At 38.3% G+C, this 26,892-nt stretch overlaps 2 protein-coding genes and 1 long non-coding RNA gene across 6 annotated transcripts in view; 2 read left to right on the top strand and 1 right to left on the bottom strand.

Moving 5' to 3' along the window:
* Positions 1–278: 278 nt before the first annotated feature.
* LOC103509428 (GTP-binding protein Rhes-like) lies at positions 279–21,876 on the top strand. Its single transcript, XM_017444185.2, has 6 exons — positions 279–334; positions 17,412–17,647; positions 18,204–18,403; positions 19,376–19,621; positions 21,488–21,755; positions 21,848–21,876. Exons 1-6 carry the CDS (start codon positions 279–281, stop codon positions 21,874–21,876), a joined length of 1,035 nt encoding a protein of 344 aa, XP_017299674.2.
* Positions 21,877–22,952: 1,076 nt separating this feature from the next.
* LOC103509420 (40S ribosomal protein S10-like) overlaps positions 22,953–26,892 on the top strand; it is a 20,935-nt gene continuing 16,995 nt past the window's right edge. The window contains exons 1-4 of one of the 4 annotated variants that reach the window (XM_017444187.2): positions 22,953–23,039; positions 24,640–24,808; positions 25,287–25,400; positions 25,641–25,850. In XM_017444187.2, coding sequence (XP_017299676.1) covers positions 24,668–24,808; positions 25,287–25,400; positions 25,641–25,850 — 465 coding nt within the window. In that variant the 5' untranslated portion in view covers positions 22,953–23,039; positions 24,640–24,667. Of the gene's footprint in view, positions 23,040–24,064; positions 24,154–24,639; positions 24,809–25,286; positions 25,401–25,640; positions 26,074–26,892 lie in introns of those variants that run through there. The other 3 variants (XM_008474035.2, XM_008474036.2, XM_008474038.2) reach the window with 3 other exon arrangements.
* LOC113467538 overlaps positions 25,791–26,892 on the bottom strand; it is a 1,578-nt gene continuing 476 nt past the window's right edge. Inside the window, exon 2 of the long non-coding RNA XR_003391591.1 lies at positions 25,791–26,763. This is a non-coding gene — a long non-coding RNA (uncharacterized LOC113467538). The remainder of the gene's footprint in view (positions 26,764–26,892) is intronic.

The following is a 26,892-nucleotide window of genomic DNA, read 5'->3' as shown; positions in this document are numbered from 1 at the left end:
CCCGCGGCCTAGCGCTTATAAGGCAGACGCACTACCAACTAAGCTAACTAGGCTGGCCTTGATAAATACTAATGTATTTATAATTTATGTATATGTACTATGTATTTAATATGACATTATCTGTATTCTGTATATTTGTATACAACTGTCCGTCAATATTTCTGTTCCAAACACAAACTCTTGATAGCCTTTGTTGTTGTTGTTGTTGTTGTTGTTGTTTTTTTTTTTTTCATTTTTTTCCCCTAGTTTCTGATTTATTACAAATTTGTCAGATAGAAATGTGTCAAGCTAAATTCCGAGCCATGTCAGTGGAGATGCACATTTCTGTCATGCTGTAGCTTCGGGCTTCAAATTGAGATCGATTCTTAGATGTGACACGCTTCACTAATCAAGTGGTTCTGGTTTGAAATCATGGTTTTAATGAAAAGATAGCATTCTGGTTAAATCATGGTTTTAATGTAGATAGCTTTGGGTGTAAATTTATAGCGTCAAAGATTGAGACAGGACCTCAGACTGAAAAATTGGAAGTGAATTGCACAAAGTTACTTCAGATTTCTACAGCTTGAATTGTTCAAAATTGGACATTGATTCATAGTTCTGTTGGTCACCGAAAAACGTACTTATTGATCCACTGAAAGTCCTTTCCCAGCAGGATAAACAAGGTATATTCTTTTCTATTCTAAAACTAAAAAAATGTAACTAAGTCATAAGGAAATTTAATTATAAAGATTTGGAAACATAAAATACTCTTACTTGGCATGAGCTAAATGTTATGACTTGGAAAATCATAACTGTTAACCCCTTAGTGAAATAAGTCTCACAGACACCTTGGAAATTTTCCCTAAAAAAATTGGAGATTGAAATTTAAAATTGGTACCTAATACCTAAATTTGATTTGAAAGTAATAGGTCTTTCTTGAGTTCTAGGTAAGAGGGTGTTGATTTTATCCTGGAATAATGGTAGGTACATACAGTCGAACCTGGATAAGTGGGAAAGAATCGCCGATCCCTTGGATTCCTAATTGGACAAGTTCGACTGTATAGTATCAGTAGAAAAGAATTTAATCAAAATTTTCATAGTTCTACAGAGCATTTTAGGTGGGATCTGGCAGAATCCCCACCTCAACCTAAGTATTGGAAAAAACCACCTCACTCCTTGAGGGTTAATATATAAGTACCTACATAAACGTTCTACGGAGCATTTTAGGTGGGATCTGGCAGAATCCCCATAGAGATCATTATGTAAGAAGATGAGTCAAAGTTAATGCTGTAATTTAGATGCTTTCGTTATGATGCACGTGTTGTATTAACACATGGGAGACCCTGTTTAATTATTGAAATATCAAATTCTCTGGTCTACATAATATTCATAATAATTTATGTTTCTTTTTTTCCTTTCTACCGAATCTTCTTTTCTCACATTGATTTTTTCTTTATTTTATTTTCTATGGATGTTTGAGAGAGGGAACTGTAACTGCCAAGGCCTTGTCGTTCCGACATCGGAGATGGAAGTAAGACGGGATAGGAGAAAGACAGCCGTTCCGAGAACGAACCTTATCTGTTTAGGATAAAGCTCGCCCACTGTGGGATTCGAACCCGCAACGTAGCGCTTACAAGGCGGGAACGCTACCCTCCAAACTAACTAGTTAATGGAGCAGTTGCAAATGGGTAAAAATTATTAATAAAGGGTCGATTCCTACGTAAAAAGTAGTGAAAAATCCAAATCTGAGGTCAAAATTTCGAAAAAAATAACTGTAAAAGGTCGAAAATTCAAATTTCATTTTCTGTTCTAATGAAAGAGTTCAAAGATGTGTGACGTCAGACTTTACGCAGTTGTTTTTTTCGTCCGCTAGGTAGCGCCAGTACCTATGCAAGCGCGCTTGAGGAGGAGCAGAAAGAAATGCGCAGGAACGTATGCGCACAAACACATTAATGTGTTGTCTGCGAGTCGGGACATTTGATGTGACGTCATCGCCTACGGGAGCGTATGCCGTGACGTCAAAGTTCACGATTTACCGGCATTTTTTACATTTGATGTGACGTTCATCGCCTACGGGAGCGTATGCCGTGACGTCAAAGTTCACGATTTACCGGTATTTTTTAAATTGATTTATCTCGGGACCTAGAAGTCGTAGGAGAAAAGAAAAATTCCGTTGGTCCTCATTTTTCCTGCTCTATGACTTTGAAACATCACCCAAGTAAGCGCAACTGATCTATTAGGAAGATTTAGCCAGTAGAAAAAGCTGTAAGCGTAAAGGGAAGAAAATGGAACTTTTACTTTGTACTCGAGTGTAACATAGTTCTACTAAGTAGGTAATGACTTCCACATTGAATGTAGACTGGTGTGTGTAAGTACTTTAATCAAATTAAGATGTAGGTACACCTACTCCTAGTTATTATTAGAATGTATAGTTATGTAGATCTGTGATTATGATGTACCTACCTTACCTACCTAGTTCTTATTAGGATAATATGTAGGTAATTGTGACTTTGATTTAGTTCTTATTCTGAATCACCCGATTAATGATCGGGATGGAAGGCCATGAACTTAATCATGGGTCTCAGCTAATCACCATCTTCTGGTGTTATGGAGTTCACACAATTATGTTCACACAGGGTGTGGTGGGTGGTATCATTGAAATGATAATATCACCCCTGATTCTGATTCAAACTTTGGTTTTTATTGACGGTCTTTGATTGGTCACTGACAAAAAAAAAAATAATAAATTACGAAGATTAAGCTAATAATGAAACAAGAAAAACTACCATCGAAGATATTAAATATTATCTGGTAATCTCCCTCCGTACATAAATTTTGTAATTGTAATTTATTTATTAGTGAATACAATACAGACAATAAAAAGTCCACTCCGAGACTTAGGTGTAGGGGCTAACAGCCCCAAAGGTAGGGTTAACCTTAACGAATTTACGAACGTATGTTGTACATTGTTCCTTTTAAATTAATGCTAAAACTGCTGAATATTAGTGGAATTTTCTAACTTTCTGGTCTTTGACATGAAACTCTACCACTCACCATCCAGTATAACAGCATGCACTTACCAATCACACTTAGGTCATGCCTCTCGTATTGAGAAGCACAGTAGGTATTACTGTTATTAGGCATTCGGAAACTTTGTAGATAAAAACTCAATAGAAAAGAATGATGTCGAGATTGCGGAGGTATAAACTTTCAATTGTAGGGAAAATGCATTATCGCCCCAAGTTGAAATCCATTAGAGGAAAAATAGTAAAAGTAGAAACATAATAGTCATAATACCTACAAACCTATACGTATTATAGGTAGTAGGTACCTACTTGAAAATGCATGTGAATGATTGTAATGCTTGGTTATTGAGGACTTCAAATTGGAATAGATCATGTATTTCAATTTTGATTAACTGCATTCAAGGTTTTCATTTGTTAGTTTTGATCTGGATTGTTTCCTTTTATGAGCACATGAACTATTCTCAATATTGTGTTAGGAACTTCTATAGATACCTATGAAACAACAGCTACATTAGACTCGTGTGGTCTGTGCATTATGTAGATGGGCGATGAGAGTCTTTCCTTCTTCATTTTAATGGGACTTTTGCTACATATTTTGAGGACTAGGCCCTGGAGGACTATATAGGGTTCGTGCATACTTTTCACATGCTATCCATGTAATACTATGTATCCCTACACCTACCTACCTATATCAGTGATATTTTTATGCTCATTATTTTTCATGTTCCATTTTTTTACATTTAAAAGGGCTGCCCTTCAGAAAAAAAGTTAAATTTCTCGAAGATTTAAATGTTCATGATTCATGAAAAGTTCAATGACATTTTGAAATTAGCTAATTTTAAGGTTTGGTCAATCTCGTTCTCTCTCTCTCTCTCTCTCTCTCTCTCTCTCTCTCTCTGACTGATCATTCTTTTTTCCGCCATGTTTAATCCGCTTCGGCTGTCAAGTAATGGACCGCTCCCCGTGTTCCAATCTACGGGTTGTGGGTTCGAGTGCGTGGGTTAAATTTGACAATGCAGTCATCATAAATCACAGCATGTAGAAAATGAATGCATCCAGCAGCTTCAGTAACAATGGGCGCGGTTAGTTTTGGAGAACGTCCCGGTTTTTGTCAAGATGTTTGATGCAGGGAACTGTAACTGCTAAGGTCTCATCGTCCCGAAATTGAAGAGAGAAAAGACAGGATACTCGAAAGCCAGCCGTTCCGAGAACGAACCTTTACCGTTCAGGATAAAAAACGCCCCGGATGGGATTCTAACCCACGACTTAGCGTTTACAAGGCGTGAGTGCATTAATGATTTGTCATTTGGTGTTCTGTCGATAGAATTCTAAACCTCGTGAGTGCATTAATGATTTGTCATTTGGTGTTCCCAAAAGAATCGCGATTCTTTTAGAGTCGATTCTTTGAGTCGAATATTTGAAAAGAATCGAGTCGTGGTATTCGAATATTCAAAAAGAGTCGAATATCCCATCCCTAAGGCAGACTCGCTACCAGCCAAGCTAACTAGGCAGGTAACCACAAACTTTTAGTTTATACGAAAGGAGGAATCTCAAGTATTCAATCAAGTTTGAGGAAAATCATGTAAACAAAAAATACCTCTGAGTAATATAATAACCATGTAAGGTTGTAAACAAAATGTTTTCTTTTCCAATTTTAGTACCCTATATACTTATCTAGAACAACGAGAGAAAAAAACGTTAAAAAAATGCCTTGTGAAAAAAGAAAAAACAAAACCAAAAAAAAAAAATCCTGTCCGAATATTTCTCGAAGTCAAATTTTGGTCGAACATGAAACCGAAGTATCTCGCATCATAAAACCCAGCATGTCTTCTATTTTCTCCTAATTAGATCAGAACCAAATGATCTCGTGAACCACAAACCGGACGACCTTGATCGTGAACTTGACCAAAGTCACGCGAGAAGAGTTAACAAGAAGAAGAAGAACAACAACAACAACAACAAGATTATGAAAAAAAGAAGACGGACGAGGAAAAGACGAAGAAGAAAAAGAAGAAGACTAAAAAGAATAAGAAGAACGAAGAAGAATTGAATTGAATTGAATTGAATAAGCAATGTATTTATAAACAATAATAAGTACATAAGTTTGACCATCCCCTAAGCTTGCAGAAACTTCTAGGGGGTGCGGCTGTTTACTTCTTCATAATGTACTCGGCTTCAAAGTGATGATTCAAAGGTAGGTAGGTATTCATCGAATTAGCTTCTTGTTTTCCTCAATCAAAATTTCTTTAATTTTCATCTTGATTATTCTCATGTTATCTTCTTCTATAAATTCTGTACAGTATTTTTCAAGCAAAGTTGGAATTATGTAGGCTAAACATCTTTCTCCATACAGAGTGTTGAACTCTACCACTCACCATCCAGTATAACAGCATGCACTTACCAATCACACTTAGGTCATGCCTCTCGTATTGAGAAGCACAGTAGGTAGATATTAGGCATTCGGAAACTTTGTAGATAAAAACTTAATAGAAAAGAATGATGTCGATATTACTGAGGTATAAACTTTCAATTGTAGGGAAAATGCATTATAGCCCCAAGTTCAAATCCATTAGAGAAAATTAGTAAAAGTAGAGACATAGGTAAGAGTATCTATGTACTTACAAAGTACTTGAAAATGCATGTGAATGATTGTAATGCTTGGTTATTGAGGACTTCAAATTGGAATAGATCATGTTTGTATTTCAATTTTGATTAACTGCATTCAAGGTTTTCATTTGTTAGTTTTGATCTGGATTGTTTCCTTTTATGAGCACATGAACTATTCTCAATATTGTGTTAGGAACTTCTATAGATACCTATGAAACAACAGCTACATTAGACTCGTGTGGTCTGTGCATTATGTAGATGGGCGATGAGAGTCTTTCCTTCTTCATTTTAATGGGACTTTTGCTACATATTTTGAGGACTAGGCCCTGGAGGACTATATAGGGTTCGTGCATACTTTTCACATGCTATCCATGTAATACTATGTATCCCTACACCTACCTACCTATATCAGTGATATTTTTATGCTCATTATTTTTCATGTTCCATTTTTTTACATTTAAAAGGGCTGCCCTTCAGAAAAAAAGTTAAATTTCTCGAAGATTTAAATGTTCATGATTCATGAAAAGTTCAATGACATTTTGAAATTAGCTAATTTTAAGGTTTGGTCAATCTCGTTCTCTCTCTCTCTCTCTCTCTCTCTCTCTCTCTCTCTCTGACTGATCATTCTTTTTTCCGCCATGTTTAATCCGCTTCGGCTGTCAACTAATGGACCGCTCCCCGTGTTCCAATCTACGGGTTGTGGGTTCGAGTGCGTGGGTTAAATTTGACGATGCAGTCATCATAAATCACAGCATGTAGAAAATGAATGCATCCAGCAGCTTCAGTAACAATGGGCGCGGTTAGTTTTGGAGAACGTCCCGGTTTTTGTCAAGATGTTTGATACAGGGAACTGTAACTGGTAAGGTCTCTTCGTCCCAAAATTGAAGAGAGAAAAGACAGGATAGCTACTCGAAAGCCAGTCGTTCCGAGAACGAACCTTTTCCGTTCAGGATAAAATACGCCCCGGGTGGGATTCCGTTCAGGATAAAATACGCCACGACTTAGCGTTTATAAGGCAGACGCACTATACCAGCCAAGCTAACTAGGCAGGTAACCACAAACTTTTAGTTTATACGAAAGGAGGAATCTCAAGTATTCAATCAAGTTTGAGGAAAATCATGTAAACAAAAAATACCTCTGAGTAATATAATAACCATGTAAGGTTGTAAACAAAATGTTTTCTTTTCCAATTTTAGTACCCTATATACTTATCTAGAACAACGAGAGAAAAAAACGTTAAAAAAATGCCTTGTGAAAAAAGAAAAAACAAAACCAAAAAAAAAAAATCCTGTCCGAATATTTCTCGAAGTCAAATTTTGGTCGAACATGAAACCCAAGTATCTCGCATCATAAAACCCATCAGCATGTCTTCTATTTTCTCCTAATTAGATCAGAACCAAATGATCTCGTGAACCACAAACCGGACGACCTTGATCGTGAACTTGACCAAAGTCACGCGAGAAGAGTTAACAAGAAGAAGAAGCTGAAGAAGAAGAAGAAGAAGAAGAACAACAACAACAACAACAACAACAACAACAACAACAACAACAACAACAAGATTATGAAAAAAGAAGACGGACGAGGAAAAGACGAAGAAGAAAAAGAAGAAGACTAAAAAGAATAAGAAGAACGAAGAAGAAGAAGAAGAAGAAGAAGAAGAAGAGGTTGAGGAAGAAGAAGAAGAAGTGAAAGAAAAATAAGGACAAGATTGATGATAACAACAACAACAACAACTTCATCTTTCTTCGTTATTACCACATCCTCTTTACACTTGGAATATAAACTCGTAAATTTATTACACAAGTCTTCATATAACAATACAAAATCTTCATGTTGATAGCAGTCTTGCCATTTTATTTTCAAGATTTCTTCGAAGAAGAAGAAGAAGAAGAAGTGAAAGAAAAAGAAGACGAAGAAGAAGGACAAGATTGACAAGAACAACAACAACAACAACAACAACAACAACAACAACAACAACAACAAGTCGAGAGAAAAAACGATTTAAAGAAAAATAGCCCATAAAAAACTGTTTAATTAAAATAGAGCTTGAACTTTTTAGCTTGACTGTGGACAATTAAAGCTATTTTTTCTCTCTGACCCTTTCAAATCTAGAGGATGTGAGTTTTGAAATGGAGTTTTGGCATCTCCACTAGAAATGGTGTTTTGGTAAAATCTCCACTAGAAATGGAGTTTTGGCATCTCCACTAGAAATGGAGTTTTGGTATCTCCACTAGAAATGAAGTTTTGGCATCTCCACTAGAAATGGTATTTTGGTATCTCCACTAGAAATGGTATTTTGGCATCTCCACTAGAAATGGAGCGGAGGACAGTACATCTTCCATCCTTAGTTTTCTTGACAATTATTCGAGCTAAACAATTTTTATCAGCGTTAATACACTTGTAATTAATAACAGCGTAATAACAGCGTTAATACACTTGTTTTGAAATGGAGTTTTGGCATCTCCACTAGAAATGGAGTTTTGGCATCTCCACTAGAAATGGAGTTTTGGTGTCTCCACTAGAAATGGTATTTTGGCATCTCCACTAGAAATGGAGTTTTGGCATCTCCACTAGAAATGGTATTTTGGCTTCTCCACTAGAATTGGTATTTTGGCATCTCCACTTGGAATGGAGTTCTGATATTTCTCTCTACATCACATTCATCAAGTTAGCTGGTTTTTATTTTAACACTCCATCAGGATGGTCGAACCCAGGTACTTCAGCATACAGGACCAAAGCTTCGAGTCGAAACCAGTTTTCTCACAAATCGATCTTATCGTCCAGATGTTTTTTATTGTTGTACTATTTTCTTTTTTTTCTTCTTCTTCTTCTTCTTCTTCTTCTCCTTCTTCTTCTTCTTCTTCTTCTTCTTCTTCTTCTTCTTCTCCTTCTTCTTCTTCCTCTTCTTCTTCTCCCTAATTTACTCTCTGTTTCTTCTCATTGGATAATGGAATCCAATAAATATCCGAGGCAGTATAATATCGAAGTGTTTTCTGCAACATTTAAATCTTGTCCCCATAAAGGCTGTTGGAAAAATAATAAAAAAAGACATGCAACCAAAACCATTAGAATGAATCATTGGACTGTGTACGCCAGACGAGAGTTTTGTTTTTATTTATTTTGTTATTTATTTACAGGCTAAGCTACATTAAAAATAATAAAAAAAAAATCAATTCTTGTAATGTCTGGAACGTTAAAAGTCTGCCATTAGTTTTTATTTCTTCTGTGTTATTGAATAACATGTACAATATCAAAGTAGATACCAAAGAACCCATACTCTTGCTGAAAATCTGGACACACTGTATCTAATCTAATACCTATGTGATCAACTGTGCCTCATATCACCAAAGTATGGAAAAGTATCTTACAAGTAGTGTAATAACACTAATAACCAATGGAAAAGCAGAAGTTTGAATTTGGACGAATTAGATCGAAATATGGAACTGTAAATACTTTTCCATGCTTTGGTGGTATAGGGCACTGATCAATGATCACATCACTGGCTGTGGTGACATATTAGATGTAGGCTTATAGAATTAGATGGATTAAGTCTAAAAAAAGGTCACATTTCAGTGACCCCAGCTCGTCAAAATCCCACCGAAAAACGAAGACATAAATAATAAAAGCCTTAATAATAATAATAGACTCTTGAGTGGAAGGTAACCACTAGGCGAGGTTAACGCCATAGGCGTTTTCTACCACCTAACCCTTAGAGCTCCATTATTATGTGGTCAAATTCTCAAATAAATGAAAATAAAATTCCATACCTCGGCTGGGATCGAACCCACGCCCTCCTGTTTACCAGGCGAGCGTCTTGACCATTACGCCACCGAGGCAGCCTTTGCTTTATTGTGAACAGATAAGGTTCGTACTCGGCTGGGCTAACTTTCTCCCATTCGGGACGATAAGACCTCCGTTGTTAGAGTTCCCACTATCAAAACCACTTTATTTCTTAAAAGTGGTTCTCCCATTTTATGCACACATTTTTGTTCAAAATGTATCCTCTAAGGCGCGTTTCACACTGAGGTAACACATCGCAAGTAGCAAGTCGCAAGATGCTACTGTTTACGTCCTGAATCTTGTTCAAAGAAACATGAACTTTCACATTGGAGTAACAACAGCTAACAACATGTGCACAAGAAATTGTATCTAAAAATGATTCTTCCCACAAACAATCACAAGTAGCAACTAACAAAACTCCAGACTGTTGGTGTTGAAGTAACACTGTTACTTGTTTCCAGGGTTCAAGTGGCAACATGTATTGTATCCTCAGTGAGGAAGGTTTCATTTGAAATAATGGTCTGGTCTTTGAAGATGCATGCTATGTAGCATCTTGCGACGTGTTACCTCAGTGTGAAAGCCGCCTAAGTAAGAAATTACCTCCCAACCTTCCGCGACACCTAGATTCCAAATTACCTCATGCACTCACATTTTGAAGTAGAGTAGGTAATTCATCTCCCTCCCTTTTCTCCTACCTTTATCTCCCTCCCAGAATCACTCCCATACACAATTACTAAACTCATCATCATCAATTATGTCAATGTCAAATTGAGGGGAGGAGAAGGTGGAGGAAGGGAAAGAATGAGGAGGAGGAGAAGAATAAGGACGAGGAGGAGAAGAAGGAGGAGGAGGAGGAGAAGAAGAAGGAGAATTAGAAGGAGGAAGAGGAGAAGGAGAAGAACCTGGAGGATAAGGAGGAGATAAAAGTAAAAGGAAAAGAAAGAAGAGAAGAAGGAGGTAGAGGAAGAGGAGGAGAAATGATAGAGGAGATGGCTACACTACCTACTCGACTCGCGGGTTTTTGTGTTTTTCGTACGTACCTACCTATCTTTTTAAACTTTTTTTGTATTTTTTTCTGTTTTTTAGTCAGTTCCCGTATTTTCGGAAAAAAACGGAACAAAGGTATGTTCCGGCGGAACATTTGATTTTTGACAAAAATACGGATTGTTCCGGGAAATAACGTACGGTTGGCAACCCTAGTAGGTACCTAAAACAAAAGAGTAAAAAAAGGTAAAGCAGATCAAAAATCTCTCCCTTTCCTTCATATCCTCTCCAAAGCACCGAAATGAAAGGACAGCAGAAGATCGGACAGAATGGAGGAGGAGAACCAGATTACTGTTACCAACCAATCAATAGATTGTAACCCAAGAGAGAGAGAGTTATTGAATAAAATGTACAATGTCAAAGTAGATACCAAAGAACCCATACTCTTGCTGAAAATCTGGACACACTGTATCTACCTATGTGATCAACTGTGCTCATATCACCGAAGTATGGAAAAGTATATCTTACAAGTGTAGTAGCCAATGGAAAAGCAGAAGTTTGAATTTGGACGAATTAGATCGAAATATGGAATTGTAAATATACTTTTCCATACTTTGGTGGTATAGGACACTGATCAATGATCACACTGGCTGTGGTGACATATTGGATCTAGGCTTATAGAATTAGATAGATTAAGTCTAAAAAAAAGGTCACATTTCAGTGGCCCCAGCTCGTCAAAATCCCACCGAAAAACGAAGACACAAAAAATAAAAGCCTTGGCTTTATTGTAAACAGATAAGGTTCGCACTCGGCTGGGCTGGCTTTCTCCCATTGGGGACGATAAGACCTCCGTAGAGTTCCCACTATCAAAACCACTTTATTTCTTAAAAGTGGTTCTCCCCATTTTATGCACACATTTGTGTTCAAAATGTATCCCCTAAGTAAGACTTTACCTCCCAACCTTCCGCGACATCTAGATTCCAAATTACCTCATGCACTCACATTTTGAAGTAGAGTATAGGTAATTCATCTCCCTCCCTTTATCTCCCTCCCAGAATCACTCCCATACACAATTCCTAAACTCATCATCATCAATTATGTCAATGTCAAATTGAGGGGAGGAGAAGGTGGAGGAAGGGAAAGAACTAGGAGGAGGAGGAGAAGAAGAATAAGGACGGGGAGGAGAAGAAGGAGAATTAGAAGGAGGAAGAGGAGAAGGAGAAGAACCTGGAGGATAAGGAGGAGATAAAAGTAAAAGGACAAGAAAGAAGAGAAGAAGGAGGTAGAGAAAGAGGAGGAGAAATGATAGAAGAGAAGGAGGTAGAGAAAGAGGAGGAGAAATGATAGGAGAGAAGGAGGTAGAGAAAGAGGAGGAGAAATGATAGAGGAGAAGGAGGTAGAGAAAGAGGAGGAGAAATGATAGAGGAGAAGGAGGTAGAGAAAGAGGAGGAGAAATGATAGAGGAGAAGGAGGAAAAGAAAGAGGAGGAAATTAGAGAGGAGGAGGTATAGGAAAAGGAAGGGAAAAAGAAGAAAGGAAATATCCAAAAGAGTAGGTCGAGTGGATTGGAACACATCACATGCCTTCAGGCACACTCCATTTGTCAAGGGTCTAGGCATTGCCTTGCCCTTGGGATCAATTTAATTTGAAGAAGGTATATATTTTATCATTTATCAATACAGTAGAACCTCGATTATATCAACCTCCATTATACGAGTACCTATTAACTCTCTCTATTATATCAACTCCAAAAATCAGGGATTTTTCCTATCTTTCAAGGAAATCCTACTTTATCAGGGGAAGAGATCATTGAAAGTGTTCAAATAATGAGACTAATGACGAAGAAAACAATATCGAAGATGTGTTTTTTGTTTTTTTTTTCTGAGTTTGTTTTATTTAATTTAAAAATAAAAGGGTATTTCTTACCTGTTTTGTTCTTTTGTACCCCTAAATTTGTCCCTATTTTCATTGTTTTATACGGAATTTCGATTGTATCAACTTTTATAGAGAACCTCGATAATGTCAACTACCCTCGGTCCCAATTAGTTGATATAATCGAGGTTCTACTGTATTTCAATATGTTTGAGTCACTCACAGTAGGTACCTATGTCTATGTCACTCAGATCGATAGAATTCTAAACCTCGTGAGTGCATTAATGATTTGTCATTTGGTGTTCTGTCGATAGAATTCTAAACCTCGTGAGTGCATTAAAGTTCCGTCCAGAAGTAGCCGGGCCCGGACAATCATCACAGAGGTTTTCTTAGTGCTTATTAGAACATTTAATTAGGTAGCAATACAGGAGATTAAAAAAAAAGAGGTTTGACAGAGGAACTGCAACTGCTAGGGTCTTATCGTCCCGAAATCGAAGAGAGGAAGACAGGATAGGAGAAAGCCACTAGTTCCGAAAGTGAACCTTATCCCTTCAGCATAAAATGCGCCCCGGGCGGGAATCGAACCCGCGGCCTAGCGTTTACAAGGCAGACGCGATATCAATCAAGCTAACCAGGCTGGCATCGAAAGTCGAAAGCATGTCGTTTGGAACTTGGAATCCCAGTTCAACTGCTGAACCATACCGGAAACTTTGGCGGTACTATTGGTTTTATAGGTACGTAGGTATCAATACCTTCGGATAAAATAGAATAAAAAAAGCGATGATAACACCCCCACCTCTAGTTACATCAGGTCTATCTCTATCAAACCTATAGACTTCAATGTTGCATCACTCATTCATCACATCAAGAGAGGTACAATGTCCTTTGGCTATGCTTTTTCTATGTCCTTTTTCCTGAATGGGTTTCCTTTTTTGTCCCTCCTCTTTTTTCTACAAAATGTAGAAAAAAAGGAGAGATCCCCCCTTCCCTTTTTGCTCCTCTCTCTCTCTCACTCTCTCTCTCTCTCTCTCTCTCTCTCTCTCTCTTTCTTTCTCTCACTCTCTCTCACTCTGTCTATCTCTCTCTCTCTCTCTCTCTCTCTCACACTCTCTCTCCCCCCCTGTCTCTCTCTCCAAACTTGTTTCTATAGAAACTCTTTCCTTTCGTCCTCCTTCTCCTCTTCTTTCTTCTTCGTTTTATTTTCCTAGTCTTCATTCTCCTCCTCCTTCTCCTCCTCCTCTTTCTTTTCTTCATTTTTCTTCCTTTCTCTCTCTCTCTCTTTCTGGCCAAGGGGAGACTAGTTTTCAATTTATCATAATAAACTCAAAAGGGTAAAAGAACGAGTAGCTAATATACGTATTTTGTGGGAAGAAAGACGAGGAGGAGAAGAAATAGCAAGAGGAGAAGGAGGAGCAAAGAGAGATGGAAAAAAGAATATGAGGAGAAGAAATGGTAAGGTTGAAGAGGAAAAAAGAGAATTAAAGAGGAGGAGGAGGAGGAGAACGAAAAGAGGAAGAAGGGATAAAAAAAAGTGAATTTTGAAGGAAATAAGGAGAGATGAAAAATAAATAAAGACAGAGGAGAAAGAGAAGGAGAGGACAATAGGTAGGGTTGAAAAGGAAAAACTCTCGACATCCTACATTACGTATGGGTACTTACCTTTGGGATAGGACCTACACATTTCTTATGAAGTTATGAGTAACCTAAGTCAGTATAATAAAATCCCCCCAAAAACACAAATGTGAAAAAAAGGCCAAGTTCCTATCCAAAAATGTCGGCCCTTAAAAGTGGTGAGATCAGAAAATTGAGGCCAAGTCTGCATTCCCAATTTTTCGTGTCGGCTGAAAATGCTGGATCTCAATTTCTTCAACCTTCTCTCAATTTCAACAGGTATATAATAAGGAAGTATAGGTTAACATATGGTTCAAATTTCGTTTTTTTTTTTATATAACAATGTCCAACAATAGAACCAGAGCTAATTGAAACTTAAAAACGTGAAAAATGATCGACTACTGGTACAGTCACCCTAAATATGTTTATATTAGACATCCTAGGTTATATTCCAGTTCCTATCCCATCCCACATTAGACATCCCAGTTCAATGTTGACGTAATATCTGTCACCGCTGTCACCCATTAAATAATTAATTAATCATAATGATGATCATATCAAATCTGATAAAATCAATTCTATTAAATCTATTCTATTCTAATAAACGGATCGATATTAGCAATAACAGCAATCTAGATCCTTACCGATAGCCATATTACGAGACAAATCTGATCAACCCACACTAATGTCTGGTCAAATTAACCATTATGTACATATACCTATCTAATACTATACTGTGTAGGGCCGTTATTATAGGGGGAGGGGCGAGAGGTCCCGGGCCTCCCGCTCGAGCTTCATTTCTCTCTTTTACTCCAGGCCAGACTCCGAAAACCCACTTCCCTCCGGTACATCACTGTTTGGACCCCCCCCCCTCGACAAAATCCTGGATATGGCCCTGCTAAATCTACATTAAAATTGTCTTTACATCAGCATGGGTCCGAATTGTACATTTTGACACCTAAATGACCTAACACAATATCTCAAGATTAAATTATGGCAAAGTATGATTGGCATTTGAAACCTGATTTCCTTTCCTGATTATGCAGGTTTGTAAGTATATCTGAGGTCAATGCACTATGGAGGTACATGACCATAATGTCAATGCACTTTAGGGTGCAGTGTTTTGAGAGAGAGAGAAAAAAATGGAGAAAAGGAAGAAATTCGAAAATTTATGAATCAATAAAAAAAAAGAAAAAAGTTTTAAATAATAATGTGGAAATTGAATTTTAGTGTTAAATCTAGCCTCACAAACGCGGTAGTTTTTCTATTACATAGTGCCAAAAAGTTTTAAAACTCTGTTTCGTGTTCATAATAGGCCGTATGTCGCGTGGCGTCGCTTCAAACTCTTGACTTTCGCATGCCTCCCGGCACGCTTGAGGCTTTTTTTTAATTTTTTTTTTTTTTTTTTTTTTTTTTTTTTTCAACAGGTAGGTAGGTAAGTATAGGTATTAATACTCTTAGATATGTAGGTACAAGTATTAATGGGAGGTATCTACCGGCAATAAAAGATGTTTTGATCATTGTATTTTTTTTATGCGTACCTATTTATTATAATAGGACACAAATTTGATCGAAAATTCGCACTAAATGTCTCTTGCTTACCTTGATAGGTAGGTACCTGTTGATAACATGGGTGGTTTTTTTATCCATTCTTCTTCTTGATCTAAATTTAATAAGGTTCTCGATTATGATAATTCTTATAATAATGTTAACAAGTATCTAATATTTTATGTAATGATAATGACAATGATATTGAAAGTGATAATTTACTTTTTTCTATATACGATCTATTGATAAATCTGTTGTTTCTTCTTTTTTGTACATCAATAAACTTCGCTCTGAATGAGGAATGACAGACATAGGTATAACCTATCTATTAGGTACATACTTAACATGTTTCAAATGTCAAGACATGGTATGTCATTATTTAGTGGAAAATTTTAGATTAGTCGATTTTAAATCGTCATTTTTTCAATAATAGGTACATACCTACATATTATTCGGTATCCAAAATCAATGAATATTCTTTTAGTTTTCGTTTGTGTTGAGCTGTTAGTACGATATTGATGAAACTTGGCATAAGAATTATCCAAACCCCAAGATAGACGGTGATAAATTTCTATGTCTTCACTGGTACTCGAACCCCAGTCCCTGGGGTATCAGCCGTTTTACCTCTAATTGACCGAACGAAGTGAAGGTCTACGTTTTAACTCGACGATTTTGCATTTGGTTTGGATGTTTGTATGTTCCGCTATAACTCCCGATTGCCTGGTCCGATTTTGATGAAATTTGGTACACATCTTCCTTGCGAATCAAGACACGTCGATCCTTGAAATTTGGTGTCCCAGGTCCAAGTTCGGTGACAAATTTTGATCGAGGAAATAGAGATAAATTACCTCATTTATGACCCTCGTATACCCTTGAGTTCTTTCTATCCTAATTCTTGGTAAATCTATTGTTTTGAAAAAAAAAAGTCAACCATTTTTTTAAATCTTTTGAGGGATTGTAAAATAATGAAACCTGTTCTCTGTCCTCTTTATTACGTAGGACGTACCTGCGTACCTATAGGTACCTTCTTTCCTATGTATTTCCAATTTCCATACATGTGAATGTATGCATACATTCGTCTCAGCTTGGCAAAAGAGTTTGAGTGAGGTCTACAGTTCACAGAACTACTAGTCATATCCGATTTAACACAGAGAGTTTTCAGTCAATCCACAGAGTTCAAGACATACTAGCCTGGTGTAAATCAAATGGGTGACGTCCTGACGTCGAAGAAAAGAAAACCCTTGACAATGTGTTAACTCTCAGTGGTATATAAGATCGGCCATAAGTTACATCTACTGGGGCTGGTTAGGTGACTCTCAGTACTGATCACCCTGTATGAGTATCGTCTCCTATTCTATTAAAACGAAAGCTTAGAGTTCAATTAGTAGTGGTGTGGGGGCAGCACGAGATCACATCAGGGCCGTAGGGCGGGGGCTTGGTTTGGTAAGGAGATCGCCTGTATCTAATACCTATAAATAATTTCGCTGGAGATTTAAAACTAAACGAAAGGTATTAGGTATTTTTGAAAGGACTTTTTGAATAAATGATGTTCTAAGATTTTATTCGACGATTTTTGTTTTCTTTTGTCTGTTTCACTCAAAAATTTCGAACCGTCAGCGTCAGTTAGTCCAATTTTTAATAAATTTGGCGAAAATATTCACAAAGACATACAAACACAAGACCAAACAACGAAAATTTTCACTTGAGATTTCGGGAGGGATCCCCTGATCAATCTTTAACGAGCCCCTTTACTTGGACACTGGGACCTAGGTACCTATATATCTTTTTTTTTTTATACTCATTTTTCTGCCGGAATGTCAAAGAGTCCACATGGTCAACCAGAGCAATCATAGCGTCTGTAGTAGTACATGATTTGGTCCAGGCAATACATATAATATCTATACCTATACTTACATACATAGTTAGGCTAAAGGAGTAATTATTTCTTACATATTGTGAGAGAATGGGAAAAAGTTGATTTGTCATTTGGTGTTCTGTCGATAGAATTCTAAACCTCGTGAGTGCATCATCGGAAAATGAATCGGGTTCCAGCGAAGGTCACGACACACGTCACAAGGTTGTCGTCATGGGAGGTCCCAAAGTGGGCAAGAGTTCCATAATTCACCGCTTCCTCTACAACACGTTCTCGCCGAAATACAAGCGTACGATAGAGGAGATGCACCATGAGGACTTTAGTATGAACGGAGTACACTTGAAACTGGATATTCTTGATACCTCAGGTGAGCAATCGGGCAAGGGTCTAAAGTGCGGAGCTGTGCTGTGGGGGCCCAAGAAATGGGGACTGGTTAGGAAAAAAGCGAAATTTATCAAATTTCAGGCCCTCAAACACCCAAAACAGGTTGGAGGTTCAAGATTTTCATTTTCATTCTGGGTAAACCTAGATGAAATGGACCGAAGCTTGTGTTATTCAGACAACAGGACTGCCTGAGCAGTGAAAAGTCCTTTATTGACCTATTCGATCGTGACTCGTGAGGTTTACTTGTTAAACTCGACCGTTTTCCATTTGGTTTAGATGAATGTTTGTTTCTTCCGAGTGAAGAGTAAAGTAGAACATCATAGAAGAAAGCCGTTCCGAGAACAAACAGTATCTGTTTAGGATAAAGTTTGCCTCAGGCGGGCATTGAACCAGCGACCTATGGCTTACAAGACAGACGTGCAACTACCCTCCAAGCTAACTAGTCTGGCCATGACCTGTAGTACCAACTTCTTGATCTTAATGGAATTCTTTGTACCTAATACTTTAGCCAATTTTGTTCTATTCTATTCTATTCTCAGGTACGAATGAGTTCCCAGCAATGCGCGCCCTGTCCATATCCTCTGCGGACGCATTCATTTTGGTCTACGCCATAGATGATCCTAACTCATTCGAGGAAATACGCCTAATACGGGACCATATATTTGAAACCAAGGCATCTACCGCGGTCCCCATAGTGGTAGTGGGGAATAAGAGTGACCTGGCTGATGAAAATAGACAAGTAAGTATAGGAAATCGATAGGAAACTAAAGTCAGACACTCACTATCAGGTAGACCTGACAGGCGGACCTTTTCAGACGTACCTGTCAGGTCTACCTGATAGTGTGTGTGCTCATCAGATATCAGGTACACCTGATCAGGTCCGTCTGTCAGGTCTACCTGATACTTGATGAGCACACAAACTATCAAGTGTACCTGACTGGCGAACTTGATCAGGTGTGCCTGTCAGGTCTAGGTGCCTGATTTTAAGTGGCTGGCCTAAGAAAAATTGGGATCTCTTTTGGGACCCCATCCTTATGACAGGAAATACAGGAATTGCGTCATTTGCGTCCCTATTCACATTAGAAGCAAATGAAACATCATTTTCAACCTTTCTCCCAAAATTGACCAAAAGGGAAGCATTGATCCATTTGTTTGTTATTATACGATTATTTTTGAACGGTTTGTCTGATTTTTTATGAATTTGGTTATTTGGTAGGAATGTTTGACACATAAAGATTGCTCATTAGCTTTTGGGCACAACTGATTATTACAATTTATTTAATCCATAACGCCCCCATTAAGGGCACCGTGTTAGAGACCTTTTTCTCTGAACCCCTACTAAACACCCTGTATGTTCTAAAAACTTCCACACCACCCTGTCTAATCCGAAAACACATCTTGGTTTTTTTAGAAGCTTCATTATCAATCTGCTTAGCAAAAGTTCAACGCTTTGTCCTCTGATGGTGTAAACTGTTTCCTAAATCAATATGTAGGTACAAGGGTGTGCTCTCTCCTCCTTATCTTTCTTTTTTACCTCTTTTTAGTTCTCCTTTTCTTCTTCTTTTTATTATTCCACGTCTTTTTTCTCCTCCTCGTTCTTCACCTTCTTACTTTGCATTCCCCTCCCCCTCAATGAAATCCTGCTTCCCACAGGACTAACCCTGTTCCCCTGAAATTGCCTCTGACCCTGCCCCCCCTGATATGTTGCCAGGTTCCATACGACACGACCGAGTCCGTCGTACAAGTGGACTGGGAGAACGGGTTTGTCGAAGCGTCGGCCAAGGACAACACGAACATTACGCAAGTCTTCAAGGAACTCCTTGTGCAGGCCAAGGTCAAATACAACCTCAGCCCTGCCCTGCGCCGGCGACGCCGCCAGTCCCTCCCCCCGGTACAACACAGTCCCAACCCGGTACAACACAGTCCCAACCCCGTACAGCATAGTCCTAACCCACCCGCTCAAAACTGATAAAATCAATTCTATTAAATCTATTCTATTCTAATAAACGGATCGATATTAGCAATAACAGCAATCTAGATCCTTACCAATAGCAAAATTATACGAGACAAATCTGATCAACCCACACTAATGTCTGGTCAAATTAACCATTATGTATAGTATACACATATACCTATCTAATGCTATACTGTGTAGGGCCGTTATTATAGGGGGAGAGGGGCGAGAGGTCCCGGGCCTCCCGCTCGAGCTTCATTTTTCTCCTTTACCGTCGTATGTATCCCCGGGCGGGAATCGAACCCGCGGCCTAGCGCTTACAAGGCAGACGCGCTACCAACTAAGCTAACTAGGCTGGCACGCTTGAGGCTTTTTTTAAAGAGGTTTGACAGAGGGAACTGTAACTGCTATGGTCTTATCGTCCCGAAATCGAAGAGAGAAGGAAGCCAGGTGGGAGGAAGCCAGCCGTTCCGAGAACGAACATTATCCCATCAGGATAAAATCCGCCCCGGGCGGGAATCGAACCCGCGGTCTAGCGCTTACAAGGCAGACGCACTACCAACTAGGCTGGCGCGCTTGAGGCTTAATGTCGCACATTGTATAAGCGTAGAAACAGAAACGCACAGGCGACTTCTATTAGCGTGTAGTCTTCTGCAGAACGAAACCTATGAACATGATAGAGATCCTCTTTATCATTTTCATAAGTATAGGTTTGATTCTGCAGGCGCCATACGTCACTAAAAGTTACGCGTCCACGTTTCCAATGTTAGACAAACCTGATTATGAGATGAGCTAGATAAGACACCTTATAACTTTGATTAACCACCCCCATCTTTTTCTGTCCCCAGACGAAACGAAAGCGTATCGGAATCGGAAAACCGAACATTATCCCATCAGGATAAAATCCGCCCCGGGCATGAATCGAACCCGCGGCCTAGCGCTTACAAGGCAGACGCACTACCAACTATGCTAACTAGGCTGGCTGGGGGACTTTAAACAGGGAGGATAAAAGCCTGAAATTCCCCTTGCTAAAGAAATATAGCAAAGGTTGAGTGCGAAAGGCATGTCAGCCCAAAGCAATCACCCTAGGGCTCTTTGGGAGGCTGACGACAAATGCCGACCCCGTCTGAATACGGGAAAAGAAGAAGAAGGGGCATAGGTAATGATCGTGATCAACTTTAATAAGTTATTTATTAAACTTAGCTTGATACCTATGCTATTTCAAAAAATATTAAATAGACTAGGTATTTATTAATAAGGTCAATTAGATTGGAGCAAATCTCTGAGCTTGATAAATTCATTGCATGTTTTAAGTTTGAGAAACAAGTTAGCAAGATTCGTAATAATCTAATAATTATTATAATAATTATCATATGTGATAACTGACCTTTTCTTAAAGCAAAGGCTAAACTTATCAACCTGAAATTTCTTTAGTATTTAAAGCCAGCCTGGTTAGCTTGGTTGGTAGCTCGTCTGCCTTGTAAGCGCTGATAAAACTTCCGTTGTTACAGTTCTTTCTATCAAACCTCTCTCTCTCTCTCTCTCCCTCTCTCTCTCTCTCTCTCTCTCCCTCTCTCTCTCTCTCAAATTGCAAACATGTTTTCTCTTCTTTTTTCGCTTTTTTCTTGTTCTTTGTTTTCCTCTACCTCTACTTCGTCTTATCTTTCTTTTTTACCTCTTTTTAGTTCTCCTTTTCTTCTTCTTTTTATTATTCCACGTCTTTTTTCTCCTCCTCCTCCTCCTCCTCCTCGTTCTTCGCCTTCTTACTTTGCATTCCCCTCCCCCTCAATGAAATCCTGCTTCCCACAGGACTAACCCTGTTCCCCTGAAATCACCTCTGACCCTGCCCCCCCCCTGATATGTTGCCAGGTTCCATACGACACGACCGAGTCCGTCGTACAAGTAGACTGGGAGAACGGGTTTGTCGAAGCGTCGGCCAAGGACAACACGAACATTACGCAAGTCTTCAAGGAACTCCTTGTGCAGGCCAAGGTCAAATACAACCTCAGCCCTGCCCTGCGCCGGCGACGTCGCCAGTCCCTCCCCCCGGTACAACACAGTCCCAACCCGGTACAACACAGTCCCAACCCCGTACAGCACAGTCCCAACCCACCCGTTTCACCGCCATTCACGATCAGTTTTAACTGACAGTTCAAACTGTCAGTTAGAACTGTCAGTTAAAACTGATCGTGAATGGCCGGCCTACGATATATTGTTTCCAGTTTTCAGCGCTGGCGCTGATATTCATGCTAATTTAGATCAAACGAAGTATAAGTAGGTACTATGTCACTCGCTGGTTGTCGACTTTGAACAGCCTAAACTCCTAAATGAAATACTTACCTACATAAGTAGAAGATAATACCTATCTATAATGTTATTTCATCGATCCCAGAATCCAGATCCACCTAACTTGTTGATAAAATTTCTTTTCTTTTATTTCTAATTTCTACCTATTTTTATCTTACCTATACCTACCTACCTATATAATAACCTTTAAAATTTGTAAATATTTGACTACATTAAGGATACCTACTGTGTAATTGGCAGGTTTTGGAGTTACCCTAGCACTTTTCTTCGTAATTTTTAAGATACCTACCTAGATTGGATTTCGAATTAACTAATATCCCCCCCTCCCTCCCATAACATTGTTTAAATTCCAATTTCCTTATTCATTTCATCTAACTAAAGATATAAAACGTTTTTGAATTTTATTGTGTTTATTCAACTATGAAAAAATAAATTTATAAAAAGTATATTTGCCCTGAAAATTCAAATTACCTATATAAAAAACCTCCATCTTTTATTGTAAAATATATTTTATTTTGAATTTGAAAAGCTGTGGTGTTGTTATTTTTACATTTTATTTTACCTAAATACCTACCTACCTAGAAAGGTAGCAACTTTTATATCAGATATTTTTCCAAAGGCTTTCAGAGCAACTTTCAAGTTCCTTTATTTGAGAAGCCACAGGGAAGATTTTCGAAGGCTTTTTAAGAAATGCAACAATATCTTGGTCTTATCGTCTCGAAATCGAAAAGAGAAGGAATTCAGGATAGTAAAAACTGAGACCAAACAATCTGGGATGGCGGGAATCAAACCCTCGACCACGTGCTTACAAGGCAGAAGTACTACCCCTCAAGCTAACTAGTGTCCGTCGCGTAAGTCTTTTTTTTTTTTTACAGGGCAAGACACAAAATGACAAGGACAAAATGTAAAACGGCCGACTCAAAATCGTATTGCTTAAAAACGCCTTCAAAAAAAAAACATGTGGCGTGTTGCATTTTCTAAAATGTATTTTCAGGCGTTTTATGTATCTTTGTTTACCAAAAAGTGAAACTTTGCAACTTCTCATTGGTAAACAAACTTTTCTTTTCTTTTCGTTTTGATGAGTTTCGGTCGTGAGTGATATTTTGTGGAAAAGGTAAGATTTTTATCCAATTTAATCCTGGAAAATCCCCCAATTTACCCGTAAAGCTCTTTTAATTTGAACGGCCAACTTTCTAATGAAGTTATCCCCCTATTTACCGCTCTTCTAGGACCAATTTTCGCTGGGAGAGATCAATTTCCAAGTTTATGTCTCTCACTGAGGAAGATTAGACGATGTAGTTTCTGAATTTCACTCTCATAGATTTGCTCGACGTCGAATATTTTGATGATTTTCTTTCCAATCATATGACCGGTCACTCTGAAATGAAACAGAGGAAAGTAAAGGAGCATTGTGAAAAGGGCCCCCAAGATAATTATTTTTAACAAGTTTGATAGTGGGAACTGTAACAGAAGTCTTATCATCCCAAAATCAAAGAAAGAAAGCAGACCATGGGGAGTATAAGTAGGTAGGTAACATTTTTTTTTTTTTTTTTAAGTTTGATAGAGGGAACTGTAACAACCGAGGCTTTATCGTCCTGAGAGCGAAGAGAGAAGAAGGACAGGATAGGAGAAATACAACCTTTTCAAGAACGAATCTTATCTGTATATTAGGATAAAAATCCGGCCCGGGCGGTAATTGAACCCGCGACCGAGCGTTTACAAGGCAGACACGCTACCCTCCTAACTAGACTGACACAGAGTAGGAGAAACACAGTCGTTCCGAGAACAAACCTTGTCTGATAAAATATCTAGTGCCCTAAAGGAGAGAGAGAGAGACAGAGAGGAGTATAGGTTTAATTCCTTGTCAGTACTACCCCTCAAGCTAACTAGTGTCCGTCGCGTAAGTCTTTTTTTTTTTTTTCTTCTTCTTCTTCTTCTTCTTCTTCTTCTTCTTCTTCTTCTTCTTCTTTTTTTACAGGACAAGACCAAAAATACATGGACTAAATGTAAAACGGCCGACTCAAAATCGTATTGCTTAAAAACGCCTTCAAAATTAAAATATGTGGCGTGTTGCATTTTCTAAAATATATTTTCAGGCGTTTTATGTATCTTTGTTTACCAAAAAGTGAAATATTGCAACTTCTGTTCTAACTTCTCATTGGTAAACAAACTTTTGTTTTCTTTTTGTTTTGATGAGTTTCGGCCGTGAGTGACATTTTGTGGAAAAGGTAAGTTTTTTATCCAATTTAATCCTGGAAAATCCCCCAATTTACCCGTAAAGCTCTTTTAATTTGAACGGCCAACTTTCTAATGAAGTTATCCCCCCTATTTACCGCTCTTCTAGGACCTATCTTGCTGAGAGAGATCAATTTCCAAGTTAGGTCCCTTTAGCTTCTAACCTTACTAGGAACATACCCCTGTTAAACACTTTTTGTCTGTATTCCAGTGTTTTCACCTTCTTTTTGAGTTATTTACAGATTTTTGAGTATTTGAGTGGCCCATTTACCTTGCTGTTGTTACAGATCAATTCTTTTACTGGGTCTTTGAACCAGTGTTTACATGGTTAGCTAGGAATTTCAACAATGGCTTACCATTTCTAAGGGCTAGTTAACCTATGTAGGTAGTATCTTCATGTGTAACTAATGGTTTTTGGTTTATCTGGGTCTTAAGATTAAGCTCAACTAATATACATTTTCACATCTTTGAACTTTCAGAAGCCAGCCGTAAACATCAGATTCCAAAATGTTGATGCCCAAGAAGAACCGTTACATTATCTATGAGTACTTGTTCAAGGAAGGAGTCCTCGTAGCCAAGAAAGATTTCCATGCCCCCAAACACCCTGAACTAGATGTACCCAATCTCCAAGTCATCAAAACCCTTCAGGTAAGAGTTTTCATTGATCTAACTAGAATTAACTTTGTAAACAAAGTAACTACCTACCTCAAATTGATTAATAAGTACACTTTTAATACTAAAATAAAAGAATAGGTCTTCACTTGTTAAAATAACATGGAGACATTACTATTATTTTAGTATTAATTAGTACTTGACATGGTATCCTGTTTTCAAAGTTTAGGTAAGTACACTTTGTAAATACATTAGTCTAATTTTGATGAAATTTGGCAAACATGTAAAATACTCTGTTGTGGTATCCTTTGTCTGATGGCAACCTGCTGGTGGGCAGGAAGGTGGCAAGCTGCATCTCTCTCTCTCTTAACTATAGAACACACCAACTGTTGAGATGAGACAGTCCCATTATGTCAGCAATAAACTGAATATTTATGTGCTCTTTGTGGAGGTAATCCATCAGTGCAGTTAGTATGGCAGTATACCTTCAACAACATTTCTTTATGTTTTCCAGAGTTTGAAATCCAAAGGCTGGGTGAATGAGCAGTTTGCGTGGAGACATTACTACTGGTACATCACCAATGATGGCATTGAGAAGCTGAGAGGTGTCCTTAACATCCCTGATGAAGTGAGTACCTTTACTTTATGTATCTTAATAATATTCAGAAAATTTAATCACAGGGAATAATGGATCTTTTTTCTCTGGTGTTAATATCCCGAAGAAGTGTGAGCCAAAATTATTGATCTCACTTCAGACTGTCCCAAATTCCCGAAAGTCAGACTGAAGCATTTCAGTGTTGCTTAATATGTGTGTAAAGTTCAAGGCCCTATTTAATTTCTAATATGTATTGCACTCCTTCTTTCATAGATTGTTCCCTCCACCCTGAAGAGACAAGCCCGCACAACAGACGCCTCCAAGGTGCCCAGACAAATGACACAGCGACCAGACGGTGGTCGAGGTGCTGATGACAGAATGAGCTACAGAAAAGGACCCCAGGGTGTTGACAAGAAGGCTGATGTGGGAGCTGGCTCCACCGAGGTTGAATTCAAAGGTTACGGAGGTTTTGGACGAGGCAAGGCTCCTCCCCAATAGATAATATCTTGTGATTCTTTGTGAAAAGGATTGGCCTCACTTTGCAATCCTTGGTCTTGTAAACATCCACAAGAACCCGGTGTGTATTTTTTGTATTGTTTTGTTTCTTCTCTCTCCTCTCTCCTTGTGACATCTGTTCCTCCTGTGCCCATTATTTTTATAATTGTAACTAAATATAAAATTATGTTATAAAAACAGAACACGGAAATTTGGTCATTAATTTTTGGGTAGGCTTTATTTATCTAAAGCAGGATATGACACACATTCTAACTGAAGAAAATTATAAAGCTAATGGTCCAATTGCCTTCTTGTTGAATTGGGAAATACCACCCATCCAGTAGGAAGCTAGGTTCATAACCAAGCTGAGAAAAAAAAATAAACTACTTGCTTTGTCATCAAAGGGGAGATTTGTGTATTAGATCACATGTTCTAGGTGTGAGGGAAATTGCAAAACTTGAGCCTGGTTCATACTACAGTAAAACCTGTCTAAGTGGGAATCCAAGGGGCTGACAACTTTTTCCCACTTATCCAGGTTTCCCAGTTAAAGAAGTGTCCTAAGTACTTAGAGAGGCTGCCATGAAGGGGCCACGATTTTTTCCCAGTTATCCAGGTTTGACTGTATAAAAGAAATGGGTTTTATTGAAATAACATTTGACTACACAGTAGTAATGGGGAAAATTTCTTGAATGGATTTTGTCTGAGCTGATTACATTTCTTCATGTCTCTTCAGACAATATTTATCTTGCCTCGTTTTCCATCTGTTCTCTGAGCAAGCATATCTTTCAGTTGTCTCTCACTGAGGAAGATTAGACGATGTAGTTTCTGAATTTCACTCTCATAGATTTGCTCGACGTCGAATATTTTGATGATTTTCTCTCCAATCATATGACCGGTCACTCTGAAATCAAACAGAGGAAAGTAAAGGAGGATTGTGAAAAGGGCCCCCAAGATAATTATTTTTAAAAAGTTTGATAGTGGGAACTGTAACAGAAGTCTTATCATCCCAAAATCGAAGGAAGAAAGAAAG

This window comes from Diaphorina citri, unplaced genomic scaffold (assembly GCF_000475195.1).
Source record: "Diaphorina citri unplaced genomic scaffold, Diaci psyllid genome assembly version 1.1 scaffold497, whole genome shotgun sequence".
Classification (NCBI taxonomy): Eukaryota; Metazoa; Arthropoda; class Insecta; order Hemiptera; family Psyllidae; genus Diaphorina; species Diaphorina citri.
This window is presented reverse-complemented; position numbering and strand designations above follow the sequence as displayed.

Bases quoted from the DNA above. Each gene is read 5' to 3' on its own strand.
- LOC103509428 (XM_017444185.2), top strand. From the start codon at position 279: ATGTGTCAAGCTAAATTCCGAGCCATGTCAGTGGAGATGCACATTTCT. The intron at 335-17,411 runs GTAGCTTCGGGC...TTCTGTCGATAG, and splicing joins ATGCACATTTCTGTCATGCT to AATTCTAAACCTCGTGAGTG. The intron at 19,622-21,487 runs GCTCAAAACTGA...ATATGTTGCCAG, and splicing joins AGCATAGTCCTAACCCACCC to GTTCCATACGACACGACCGA.